This window comes from Lucilia sericata, unplaced genomic scaffold (assembly GCF_015586225.1).
Source record: "Lucilia sericata isolate MDLA Ls3-8-SP2 unplaced genomic scaffold, ASM1558622v1 Contig000245F_arrow, whole genome shotgun sequence".
Taxonomy (NCBI): domain Eukaryota; kingdom Metazoa; phylum Arthropoda; class Insecta; order Diptera; family Calliphoridae; genus Lucilia; species Lucilia sericata.
In genome coordinates this window covers 1-14,077 of record NW_023994271.1, presented here as the reverse complement: position 1 = coordinate 14,077, position 14,077 = coordinate 1, and the positions used below count along the sequence as shown (strand labels likewise).

Here is a 14,077-nt window from a genome sequence, read left to right as displayed (position 1 = left end):
TTTTCTAAAAGAGACGTTAAAGTTATTTATGCATAATTTCATCGCGGTACTAGTGTTTAAAAGTGAATTTTTACCTTCAAGTAATTTTCTGAAGGGGACTTTGTATGAGGGCTAGGGTCAAATGTGGCTCGATCATTATGCAAATCGGCTGTATCATTTAAATTTATATAAAACCAAGATTTGCCGATTTTTGTATAGATTCTACAACATTTAACATGGTTATAAACTCAAAAGCCCTATTTAGGGTTACGGTTGTATGCGGGCTAGGCGGAATATTGGACCGATTTCAAACAAATATTTGAACGATTTCAAACATAGCGTTCGTCCTTGGGTCAAAAGAAGTGTATGTGCCGAATTTCATCAAATTATCTTGAGAATTGCGACCTGCAGCGTGCGCACAAATTAATCTCTTTCCTTAAAGTCCCACAAATATGAAACTGCAGAAAAAATTTTATGCTCCTTTATTAGAGCGATCAACCCTAAACAAATTAAAATAAAAGTTGGTTCGAAAGATCTGGGTTTATATCAATTTTATTCCTCTATGATAGGTACAAAGTTATTTACTTTTTTGTAATGTAATAAGTTGAATTTTAAATCCCGAATAGCAGCATTTGATTAGTTTGAGGTGTTTGGCATCCCTAGATCTAAATAATGTACTAAAATGTCGTTTTTTAAGAAAAAATGTGTTAAAAATATGTTATGTATATTAAGTAATAAATAAAGATACAATTATTATTCCGCTGAACCTGACATTGTATTAAATACATCCTTTAACGCATTTAAACGCAAAAGTTCTTCTTTTAATTCCACATAATCTAAGTAGGAAAGATTTCCATTTTGTAGTTGAAAATTTTTTACGTGTAGCACCCTCATAAGCTCTTGCTGTTTACGCACGATGCCTTTGGTGTCTTCTTTTTTAGTAACTTCGGCTAAATTCTTTAACTTTTTATTTATTTTAGACTTTTTTGATTTTTTGCCAGAAACCTGTAAAAAAGAAAATATTCAATGATAAAAATAGTTTTTTAATAGAATAATATGCTTAAGTACCTCAGAATCCATGTTGAGTTTTTGTAAACAAAAAATGTAAATAAAAACATGCGCTGCCTAAAAATAGTGTTGCCGCTCTTTGTTTTTCCTTTTTAGCTAAGATTAGCGGTATGACAATCTTATTTATACAATCTGGCAATACCGAGTTATTTTTGTTGGTTTGAAATAGAGCTTTCGATTTTTTCCGAAAGGAAATATATCGTATCTCATATATCGGAGGTATATCGTAACATAGAAAGTCGTAAAACGAAATATAAAAATTGTTATGTAGAAAATTTCAATTCGAATGAAAATAAGTTAGTATTATATTAAAAAACACAAAAAATATTTTTCTTCATAATTGAAGCAAAAATATGAAGAATTTTGGAATGTTTTTAAATATTTTTTAATTAAATAAAAATTATATAACTTAACTTAATTGAAATTGTTGGAAAAAACTTAAAATGTCGATTTTTCGACCTTACGATTTTTTACGACTTTTTGACTTTTTTCTTACAAGATATCTCATCGACTCGACTTTATCCGATAAAGTCGGTTCTTCGATTATTTTAAAGTCGATTTATAGCCGTCACTGAAATTTTCAGTGTCAGACGTCCCGTCTTTAATTTTTGTTGGCACAGGGCTTTGTTTGAAAGTGGCGGATTCGGCTTAGCCGTCGAACAAAATGTCAAAGCCGCCGCAGTCGAAAATTTTCTCCATAATTTGTGTAATTTACAGAACACTTTCGCTAAATTTATGGAATTTTCACGTAGAACTTTAATATTCATCTAAACATATTGGGGAAAATGGGCGGACTTTCATCAAGGGGGCTTGGCACCCCCATAGGAATAAAATAGAAAAATTTGAATATCTGAGAAACTATTAGAGCTAGAATCTTAAAATTTTACATGAAGAACTTTGACATTCATGTGAACATGTAGAGAAAAATGGGCGGACTTTCAATGGGGAAATTGCACTTCCTGAAACTACCTGAACCTGAATTAAATACGGAATTTCGTATATCTGGGAAACTATTAGATTATTCACATTTTTCATAGGTTACATGTATTATAGTTAGAATCTTCAAAATCGTTAAGTGGGTTTTTTATTTATATTGCTTTTAGGGTAGCACTGAGTATATATATAAAACAGACTGTTTGTTTGTGTGTTTGTTTGTAACGCTTTCACGGCATAACTACTCAACCGATTTACAAAGGGTCGGATGCCACGCCCTTTTTACGCCCAATTTTTGTAAAACTATTATTACACCAATTTTGCAATCACAATATACAAAAACTAATAAACCGTTTACCTGAAATTTTGCATACCGATAGGTATAAGCTCGGAAAGAACTATAGGTTATATATGAGATCTTGATCCGATGCCACGCCCCCTTCTACGCCCAATTTTACCTATATCCTATCCTATAATTATATGAAAAAGACTGTTACGCTTTCACGGCCAAACTACTCAACCGAAATTTAGAACACTAATACTTCTATTCTAAAGTGGAATAATAGGCTATATGATTGGGCGTCACGATTCTTCTTATGCTCACTTTTTTCTATATAAGTAATTGTTATACAAAATTTTCATTCGAGACTTAGAGAAAACTACTGAACCGACTTACATGAAATTTGGTATACCGATAGGTCTGACCTCAGGAGGAACTATAAACTATATAAGAAGTAAGTAAATATATATGAGACTCTTTTTTTTATTCTTTCTCTACATAATTACTAAACCGATTTACATAAAATTCGCCATATTAATATGACTATATATGATATTAATTGGATGCTACGCACATTTTTATGTTCACTTTTAGAATAACAGCTATAACACCAAATTTCTAGTCTAAATATAAAATAAGAACGAATTTTCAAGAAATTTGGCAACAGACAGTGTATTTTTGGAATCAACTTTTTGATCTGGATTTCATGCTTCATGAAATTTTGCTTGACAATAGTTCTATCGTGGAAGGTTAGGTTAGCTAGTTAGGTTAATTTGAAGAAGAGAATGTTTAATACATCAAATCCGAATAAATACACCTATACCACTAATTTTGGTCCTGTTGTGATCTTAATCAAATGCAATGACCTTTTTCCGCCCAGTTTTTGTTACATTTAAAAATCTCACGATATATACTTCTTATAGTATATGAGAATTATTATTTAGGTAGTTAAAATTTTAATCAAAAATTTATTTTTATTTGAAAACTCTAAATGTTTGTAGGTCCTTAACTTACTTTACGATTAGGTAAAATAAAATTTTGTAATCAATTTAATTTATTATCAAAAAACGATTTTTATCTAAAGCGTAAAATCGGTTGTAGATTCGTATATCCCATCACTTATATTTTCCACCGGAAAACTATTCTTATTTCAAAACCTGTAATCCGCTGCATATCCTCAAAAAAATAACTATTTTAAAACAGAATCGGATGTAGTTTACTACGATCGAGAAAATAGCATATGGAAATTTTTATAAAAAATATATTGTTGTAGATCCGCATATCTTACTCCCATCACTTATATTTTCCACCGGAAAACTATTTTTATTTCAAAACCTGTAATCTGCTGTATATACTCAGAAAATAACAATTGGCAATTTAATTTTTCTTATCAAATTCACAAACCAACACAGGCTGTATATATTTTGAAAACTTGGGAGCATTGTTATCCATATTTAATTTTTAAGTAGCTATATCTAGGGTTCTATAGTTGAAACGAAAAGTCGACTTTTCGACTTTTTGCATTTAGTTAAAAGTCGACTTTTCGACCTTTCGACTTTTTCCATTTTATGAAAAGTCGATTTTTCGACTTTTCGACCTTTTTCATTTATTTAAAAGTCGACTTTTAGACTTTTCGACTTTTAGTATTTTATAAATGGTCGACTTTTCGACTTTTTCCGACTTTTCGACTTTTTCCGACTTTTCGATTTTTTACGACTTTTTGACTATTTTCGACTTATTTCGACTTTTTTTCGACTATTTTTTACTTATTTTGAGTTTTTCCGACTATTTTAGAGTTTTTGACCTCTTTTCCACTTTTTTAAAATATTCGACTATTTTCGACGTTTTCCGACTTTTCGACTTTTTCCGACTTTTCGACTTTTTTCGACTTTTTTCGACTTTCTTCGACTTTTTTCGACTTATCGACTTTTTTCGACTTTTCGACTTTTTTCGACTTTTCGACTTTTTTCGACTTTCCGACTTTTCGACTTTTTTCAACTTTTATTTACAAAGTCGACTTTTCGACTTTTTTCATAGACGATAGTCGAGTTATCGACTTTTTTGGAACAAAATAGTCGACTTCGACTTTTTTCGACAAAAAGTCGATTGTTCGATTATTCGAAAGTCGATTTATAGAACCCTAGCTATATCTATCGCTACTAATAAAATTTATACCTACTTAAATATGTACTGAAAATTTATATAAACTTCGAAAAAAATACAACTAATATATTCATATTACATTTTTCATAAAAATTCGAATTTTAAACTTAAATCTACAAAAAAATCTAGAAAATCATTCATATCTCCCCTTAAAATTTCTATGTATATAACTCTTTTAAAAAAATAACTCTAAAAAAAATTACTTTAAATATAAGTAAAATTATTTAGGTAACTTTTTTGTATATCTAACGATATTTGACCTTTAAACCTTTATTTCTTCGGATGTAATAGGTGATGTCTAAATCCATCCAAAACTTTAGTGTGGATGCATAAAAGCTAATGAAAAAAAATAATATTTTTAAACAAACTTTTATATAAACGGATGTATTTTTGAGAAACAATGACGAAAAAACGATGATTTTACTCTTTAATGAACAACTCAAAATTGTTTGTCTAATTAAAAGTAGTTTTGTTTTCTCTGTCAAGATTCAAGGATTCTTCATGTTTTCCTAGGACAGAAAAAAGGTAATTTTGTACTTTTTAAAGGAATTTGAAATCAATGAGCCCAAATTTTTCATGATTTTGTGCAGAATTTCTCATAATCGTTTCAGAGTTTTTTCAATTGCATGTACTTTTTCAAACAGCAAAAAAAAATTGCTTGAAATTTTGTACGGGGTTAATGGTACGTATTTTTGAAATTAATAAAATGCGCCCAAAGACTTTTGCCTCTTTACACCAGGGACACTACAATTCAAAGTACGGTGTGACATAATTTAAACTAAACAGTTCTTTAAATCTACTGCACACGTGATTGAAAATGCTGATTTCAGTAGAATTTCTCAAAAAAAGTTTCTTAAATTTGTTTACAAATTACTTAAAATTTCTTAATTGAAGCACATTTTCAATTTCTAAATTGAAACGGACATTAAGGATTAAAAAGGCAGAAAAATATATTAACTATTTTTTTTGATATCTACATATTTAAAAAAAGTCATTACAGATAGAAAAATATTTTCTTTACTTTTCGAAGAAACCCGGGCAACGCAGGGTACACGCAGCTAGTCTAATAATAAGCCGCTCACTGAAATTTGGCCGGTGGTAAATCTTTGCTCAACGTTCGCCTCAGATATTTTCGTATTTTACGCGTCTTCTACCACAAAGTATACAGAGGTGTCACTTTTGACATTTAAAAAAGTCTAAAATCAGCTTTTGTTTGATTTTGAAATTGTTTGGTGAGAAGAGGTATATAAAATACAGCTAAAAAAAATTATTGAATTCGTTTTGTGCGAAAGAGAGGGAAATAGTTTTTTGCTCGTGACGCCTCTGTATACCCTGTGCCAGCGGGTCGCTGCTTCTACTTCAAACCAAGATATATTAATTATAATTAATATACCATGCTTCAAACACTATTTATTTGTAGCAAACACGAGATACGAAAAATACATTGCTGTTTGACAAACCAGAGTTACCTAGGTCGTCAAACAAATGTATTTTAAATGGGACATCAAACAAAATCAGTTTGAAGGAAAAATTCTGCGCGCAGTTGCATGTTTTCGCGGCAACTTTTGCAAATTCTTTATTTGATCTTCTGTTGTGGTGTGTGTGAAAATCGAAAAAGTTAAAAATAATATTCTTTAAATAAAAAATAATTTTTTTAATAACAATTGAACTTAGAAATTAATAAAATTGAATGCCGAGGGTCATTAGTCTGCATTTTGTGTAATTAAAATTAGAATTTTCAATGGATTGTAATGAAACTACGCGTATTTTAAATTCGGAGACGAATGAACAATTATTAAAAACACATGCTGAAGAATTAGCCAATGTGCGTAAATTACGCTTAGTTGTCAAGGAACTTAAACAGATAGATTGCACCAAGCTACAACTTCCTGACATTGAACAAATAAAAAAGGCCATTGTATTGATAAAAATTGGCGAATATCTTTATTTAAACGAGAAAAAGGATCAAGTATTAAGTGAGTAAAATATAAACATATCATTAAAACTAGAAAAGTATATAGTATAACTTTTTAGATCTTAGTGGAGTAACATCAATTAATCTCAACTACACTGAAAGAAAAGCCGTGCGTAATCAATTAACAGCTAATTTATTAAAGGAATTACAAAGCATAAATAACTTCAGTAGTAAATTGCGTACAGAGCTCCCAGAATTAATTAGTGATGGTAATACGTTACACACAGAGATTTTATATTTGGAAAAGCAGAGACGGGCTAATTTGGAGAATATGATACAACTGCGAAATCGCAAGTGTAATTTTCTTAAAGTTGTCGCAGAACTAAAAATGGGTCCATACTTAGCCTGTGAGTTGGAAGTTATGTTTGCAAATGCTCGTCATAATCAAACAAAAGTCAATATCCTACGCGGCTACTTTGTAAATGAGTTGCTAACTCGCACCGAACACAATTTGAAAGCCATACGTGAGGTAGAAGGCTATATTAATGATGCTATGGAGAAGGAACAAGAAATTAGTAATTAAAAACAGTTTTGCTGGTTCAATAATATTAAGTCTTGGTTTTATTTACTTTTTACTTTTTTAAATTAAAACTTTATTAAATATTAATAGATTATTGCATATATTTTTTAAAAGCATTTTTGGCGATATTTAAAATTGATGAAATACCTATGTATGTATGTATTATTAAAAGCATGAATGTTTGCTTCTAGTATTCTTAAAAGATATATGATGTTGAAGCAATTTTAGCATTTTAGACTAATCTCGTGCTGACTCCTATGATGATACTGATTCCACACTTCAGTTTCATCATAATCCGCTTTAATTGTGAAAAAGTTAACATTATGTGTAAAAAATGCAAATAAAGTTAATGAAATTACCTTCTTTTCCTTATGGGAATTTACACTCAAAATACATTGTCTATAAACTAGCTTAAAGTCCCCTAAATGCAATTTGACCAGTATAAGCTATATGGACAATAGTCGAGACTATATACTAGTGTATAGTCTAGTCTAACGTCCATAAGTAGTACCACTCTTGACTTGATTATAGTCATTCTAGTTATTATAATTATATTATAGGTATATTATAGTCAATACTTTACACTAAAAAGAAGAAATCTTCAAATATCAGGTAGGAAAATATTTTTTATTTCGAATACATAATAAAATAAAATTTCCTCTTAATTGGTTTTTGGTAAGTACAATCGAATGTGTGTATTTAAAGGTGGAAATATATTCTAAAGCGTAGAATATGTAACATGCTCTAATAATTCATCTTCTTCTAGTTTTATTCTCATCACCATGTCTGTTACTTGCTGCATAGCCTTTATTTGGTTCCGACTATTCATGCTGCATATTGTAGATACAATCATTTCCCCAAATGCATGAACAGCAGGATTAGCATGTCTAGCTTCATTAAGTTCACAGGCTTTTTTCAAAGTTTCTACAGCTTCACAAAAACTTTTATCAACATCAGGATTAGACGTTTTAAACTTTTTATGCCGCAATGGTGGTTCAATCAATGGATCATCAAATATTTGGGTAAACTCTTCACAGTTAACGGGTGAAGCTGTTGGCGATACAGATGGTGACGTATTTGGTAAATGCTGAGCTGGCGAAGGTGGAGGTGAACGCTTCTTAAATAAAGATGACATTCGAATACTTTGTCCTCTGCCTCGGAGTCTGAAATATAGGTAGGTGTTAACTAACAATTATATATTTAATTGTTAAAAGCTTTAGGAGAAATCTAGTTTGTGCGCCACCGTTGCTCAAAGAGGTAATTTATTTGATGCTTCTCAATGAACATTTTATGTGTGTACATATGTATCTATTACTGACATATTGGTGTGGAGCTTGAAAACTAGAGTTTAACCAAAGCATTCATGTATGTATTCAAAATTACGGTCTAGATGATATATGAGGCCTTAAAAATTCCATCATCTCAAAGTAGGGCCAGAAATGTATATTCGTATCAGATTCGGATGATTGTTCTCTTTTCTTTATCTCTCGTGTGAACCGATCCCTTAGACTTGTCCATCTTCTTATTGCTTCCTCCTCTAAAACGAACGACATAATAATTCATCAAAGCACTTCATTGTTTCTAGACAAGGTCCTTCAACCTATCGGAAGTACCCAAATACCATTTCAATAACTAATTTTTTCTTTGCATATACCTGTTGATTCCATTTCATGAGCTATTTCGATCCAAGCTTCCTTTTTTCTGTCAATTGATTTGTATAGTGGATTGTACTTGTTCCAAATTTCATTTTTCTCTTGAACAAGAAAAATTAATTTTTCGTCGTCCATCGTGTGCTAATATTATTTTTTGTTAGTGCTCTATTAAAAAGTTTATTTTTTGATTTTAAACTTCGATATAGTTACGAAATATTAAAAATCTCTACGTTAATTTACGATTAATTATGTATATTTTGTTTTTCCTTAATAATCAGCATTTTACGATTGTTTTTGTGTTGTTACGGCACGTCACCATACGTCTATGCACGTATGTATTTTCTTATACTTTCAGAAGGTTACGACGCGTTTGTGTTATTTTACATTTATGGGACTGAAATTAGTGATGCCATTTGTACAATATTTAGTACCAAAGAACATGTTATTCTCATATTCACATCCAATATTTACATTTATTAAAATTTTGATATCTTGTGGTTTTATTTTTAATATGATTATTGAGAGGCGCATTACTGTTTATTTATTGTTTTCAAAGTATATTAATAAAGTAGCGACATCTCTTGTTGTACAACAACATCTACAACAACCACATGTATTTTGTTTTTGGAATAATTTAAGATTGTGTCAAAATAAAATTTCCTTGAACAACAATGTGAACAAAACATAAATAAAAAATATTACTTTTAAGTTAAAAATATTAACAATTTAATTATATTATTATATATTATACAATTTATTACACTTTTAAACTACTTTAAAACCACTTTTAATTCACTTTTTCAACTTTTCACAAATTTTAACAAATAGCAAAACACAATTTAAAAATGGCGACGTAAACAATGTTAACAATTTTCAAAACAAACTTTGACAACTTGCTTCATTTATCTAGTTTAAAAAAAATAGTCAGCTGTTCAAGTGATGCTACTTTATTAATATTCTTTGATTGCTTTTTATATGTATTAGGATACAATAACTTAAAAGTATATTTATTAATTTGACCAAATCAAATATTTGTAGTAAAGGTGGAAGTACACAACACGCGTAGCGCTTTTCAAAAGTTTCATGCTTTACAATCTGCAAGTTACACACCACGCGTCATTTTGATCTTTCTTTATATCGTCACCTAAAACGCAAACGGCCCTATCTAACATATAGAGTTTGACAACTTCGGTCTAAGTTTCCATGGACAAAACAACAATCAGCTGTTGAAATGACTTCACCTTATTAGTTTCGCCATGGTACCAATACTTTGTAGGGTTCTATAGTTGAAACGAAAAGTCGACTTTTCGATTTTTTGCATTTAGTTAAAAGTCGACTTTTTGTATTTTATGAAAAGTAGATTTTTCGACTTTTTCATTAATTAAAAGTCGACTTTTAGTATTTTATAAACAGTCGACTTTTTCTGACTTTTCGGCTTTTTCCGTCTTTTCGATTTTTTTCGACTTTATAACTATTTTCGACTTCTTTCGACTATTTTAGAGTTTTTGACTTTTTTTTCCAATTTTCGACTTTTCCCGACTTTTTGACTTTTTACGACTTTTCGACTTTTTTCGACTTTCCGACTTTTATTTACAAATTCGACTTTTTTCATAGACGATAGTCGAGTTATTGACTTTTTTGGAACAAAATTGTCGACTTTCGAATTCGAAAGTCGATTTATAGAACCCTACTTCTATAAATGTATATGTAAAAAAATATTCGAATAATCGATATTGTAAATAAGTCAAAAAAGTCGATAAGTCAAAAGAGCCGGAAAAAAATTATTGTAACGGACGGACATATACTTTTTGTCCTCTAAAATCAAGTTAAGTTTATTTGAGTCTTTTAAATATTCATACATATAGAAGTTACAACAGATCTGATATAAAGAAAACTTAAAATTATGTTTTGTTTTAATACAAAATATTGTTTACAGCAACAAGCTTGACAGTTTATGCAAATGTAGTGTTGTGGTTGCTCCCGGCACAACATAATTTGAAAATTTTATTAATGGTGTACTTAACACTAAACTTAAAGCTAAAGTAGTAAAAAAAACAAAATAATCAACCTCTATGGGCCCCTGGAATTTTGGAAATATAAAATTTTGGCAATGTATTATTAATGCATAGTACTTCATGCTCCAAATAACGTAGTGGTGAGTAGTAATAGGTATTAAACCAATTCAAACCATTCTGATCGTTTATGACATCTTGTATTAAGACATTATACAGATGAAGCAGAGTCTATAAAACTTTTCATTAAACCAAAAGCATATGTAGCTAATGGTTTAATGTTTGCCAATTCATAAATATATTGATTCGAATATCTTTTATCATTATCATCAAAATGTTTGTTAACACAGAGTCTAAGAATTTTGCGCTGAAAAATTTGAGATTCTTTCATTACAGTGGGTGAAATCGTAAACCAAATTGAGAAAGCAATAAAGTAGTACTGGCCTAATACTTACTTTATAAATTAATAATTTGGTCTTTTGTGGCAGATATTTACTATTGAACATTCTTCCAAAAGAAATTTTTATACCTCCAGCTTTGTTTAGAAATGTTCTAGCATGTTGTTTAAGATAAATACAATTTAAGCTGTTTACTTTCAGGAACAACAAAATTCCTACATTTACCAGATGCATTTCTTAAACAAATGGCCTGACTTATGGACACATTAATTTTTATTCCCCAAAATTTATAATAGCAATTAACTTCAATTAGATATAATGATATCGAACTTAGGGTATCCTTTGGGAAGATACCGTGAGTATAAAGTAACGAGTCATCAGCATATAAAATACCAGTTGAAATATCAAATTAATTTGGGAAATCGTTATTAAATTTATTATATAGATGAGGAGCTAAAATTGAACCCTGAGGTACACCACATTTAACATCACCAAAATCAGAATATTCATTTTGTAATTGAACCCAGAATTTTCTATTTTCAAAAAAGTTTTGTATTAGTTTAATGATAAATGGATCAAAAGCAATGTTAATCATTTTAAATATGTATGTATAATTCCATCGTGCTAAGCATGATCAAAAGCTTTTTCTATATCGATAGAAACAGCAACAGTACATTTTCTTTCCCTTAAATTTTTAACAACGTCATTTTGGAATTTTAATAGAGCATGATTAGTGACATTTTTAAAAACCAAATTGATAATTTGGAATATAAGAATTTTCCATATTCATTTCCATCTTAACTCGATTTTTTTGTTCTCTAAAATCAATATTGTTACAAACGTACATAATAACAAAATCAATATAAAACAAGTAAGAGTGCTATATTCGGCTGTGCCGAATCTTATATACCCTTCACCATAGTGTATTTAAAAAATATAAATTTTATAAAATTTAAATTTATGTACCTATTTAATTTTCCCGATTATATCATTATATATAGCAAAACAAAATGAACAACAACAACGCTAAACGAAATAAACACTCAAAAAACAAAATACACAAGGCAGTAAAACCAACAAACGAAACTGTACTCCAACAAACAAAAACAATATACACAAGGCAATGAAACACACAGCCATCCAAACATACAAAACTGAATACACCAAGAAACAAAACAATATACACATGCCAATGAAACATATACCCTTCTCACGAAGGTGAAGGGTATAAAAAAAATAAACTTTTTCGCATTTTTAAAGATTATTTTACAAAATTTAATATACGGTCTCCTATTATACTACAGACGATTGTGTGTTGAAATATTTAAAATCGGTGCATTATTTCACTTATGTGGGTCCCATACAACAGCAGAGTTAAATAACACTTTTGAGCACATAATTTCGTTAAATATACTAATGTTTCTACAAAAAGCCTGGGATCTATAATTTATATGATCGTCAACCGTACTGCCGATTTTTGTAATCATTGGGCCTCATTTGACCGTAGCCCCCATACAAGGTAATTTTTCAGCAAATTTTTATACAACGTAAATCTCATCAGAAAATTTCATGAGGATCGCTCCATATTTAATTCTAGTTTCCATATAAAGCAGGGATCAGATCAATAAATTCACGTGGTACTCCTTTGCACTGCAGCGATTGCCAAATAGCCTGTTAGTGTCATTATTCTTCGGAACTCACGACATATTTGAGAAAATCTCGATGGCTCCAGAAGCGATGTTATATTCCATGTTCCAAATCGTGTCCTTGTTTTAAAGCCAAAAGTCGTCAACAGTTGGTGTTCATTATGGTTTTCATCAGTATTTAATAAGGAAAATATACCTCACAATTGCAAAAAAGTTGCAATTATTTATACATTGCTCAGCCCACTTTTTTATCCATTTTAAACGTTCGAGTTTGAAAAACCTCTATTGCGAAAGAGATCTATACAATGCCAAAAATATTGGGTTGAACGACGATAAATCAGTCATTATATAAATAATTGCAATTGTTTTGCAAGTGTGAGAGATACTTACTTCCCTTCCCATTTTTCTCCTAATATAGAAATCTTGAAATATAAATCGTCGAGAGTATCAGATGTTTAGGCTTGATCTTAGATCGTCGTGTTTCTTTTGAGTGTCATATCGACAACGATATAAAATTTGTAGAATATTGCGTAAGTTATGTATGTATTAGAGATCAAAAAAACTATTTAATTCGTGAAATATTGTACCAAACGACAATGTATCTTCCATAATACGTTTTTTAACAGCCTTAATAATTCCTGCCTATGAACAAATTTTAATATTTTGCACATTTAGCGATGTTTTTAAGATATCTAAGTTAATATGTTGTTTTGTTCAATAGAATAAAAATTTCTTGTAATAATATGCGTTATTTTATAATTTTATGAAATGTTTTTCAAGCGATATAAGTCAATCCAGTAATCCAATAAGTTACATTTATACCGAGTACATACATATGTATGTACATATATAATTAGGAAAACTCATGGCATATCTGCTCGTTTATTATTCCTTATTCACCAGTTTTGTGATCCGCATGTTCATCTTGTTAATATACAAAACAATTTTAAGTTTTAAAAATGTGTAAAACTGGAAGTTAGCACTTATTTTCTTCAATAAAAGTTTATCTTTGAGATAGCATATTTACAAAAATTGTTGTTAGAAGTGCAAAAATTACTTTTTATAATCATAATCACGTCCAGGAAACTGAGTTTCTGAACATGGAAAAAATAATACATTCAGTGAACAATTTTTTTTTCTTGAATTGGAGCGCACAACAGGCCCGATAGTGGCCTAGGTGTATTTCTTCAGATTTGATGTAGTATACGTCCTCTTATCAACCTAAACCTATTAATCATGCATTGAGGAATCTTTGGCATCAAAACTTCCTTTGCCCAAAATTGAGTTCGCACTTTTTGAATATGACGATATGCTTTGGCCAAAAAGAGCGTATGTGCCAAATTTCATCTAATTATCTTGAAAATTGCGACTCGGACACGATTCTTTAAGGTGAAATATTTTGTTGTATCAGCACAAATCCAATATACTCTCCCCACTTAAGTGTTGTAGGC

General features: G+C 30.0%; 3 protein-coding genes across 4 annotated transcripts; 1 reads left to right on the top strand and 2 right to left on the bottom strand.

Moving 5' to 3' along the window:
• Positions 1 to 504: 504 nt before the first annotated feature.
• On the bottom strand, positions 505 to 1,199 carry LOC119602618. Of its 2 annotated transcripts, XM_037954229.1 has the most exons (3): positions 1,048 to 1,199; positions 728 to 984; positions 505 to 656 (listed from the first exon to the last, which is right to left on the bottom strand). In XM_037954229.1, the coding sequence occupies exons 1-2, from the start codon at positions 1,057 to 1,059 to the stop codon at positions 733 to 735; spliced, it is 264 nt and encodes an 87-aa protein (XP_037810157.1). In that variant the 5' UTR covers positions 1,060 to 1,199; the 3' UTR covers positions 505 to 656; positions 728 to 732. The 2 variants fall into 2 exon arrangements, with proteins under 2 accessions (XP_037810157.1, XP_037810156.1); XM_037954228.1 differs by having other exon boundaries at positions 514 to 984.
• A 4,575-nt stretch (positions 1,200 to 5,774) lies between these two features.
• LOC119602632 (augmin complex subunit dgt2) lies at positions 5,775 to 7,034 on the top strand. The gene is made up of 2 exons (XM_037954246.1): positions 5,775 to 6,399; positions 6,458 to 7,034. Exons 1-2 carry the CDS (start codon positions 6,165 to 6,167, stop codon positions 6,919 to 6,921), a joined length of 699 nt encoding a protein of 232 aa, XP_037810174.1. The 5' UTR covers positions 5,775 to 6,164; the 3' UTR covers positions 6,922 to 7,034.
• Positions 7,035 to 7,524: 490 nt separating this feature from the next.
• Positions 7,525 to 9,108, bottom strand: LOC119602631. Its single transcript, XM_037954245.1, has 3 exons — positions 8,573 to 9,108; positions 8,302 to 8,455; positions 7,525 to 8,081 (listed from the first exon to the last, which is right to left on the bottom strand). The coding sequence occupies exons 1-3, from the start codon at positions 8,703 to 8,705 to the stop codon at positions 7,637 to 7,639; spliced, it is 732 nt and encodes a 243-aa protein (XP_037810173.1). The 5' UTR covers positions 8,706 to 9,108; the 3' UTR covers positions 7,525 to 7,636.
• Between the last annotated feature and the right edge of the window lie 4,969 nt (positions 9,109 to 14,077).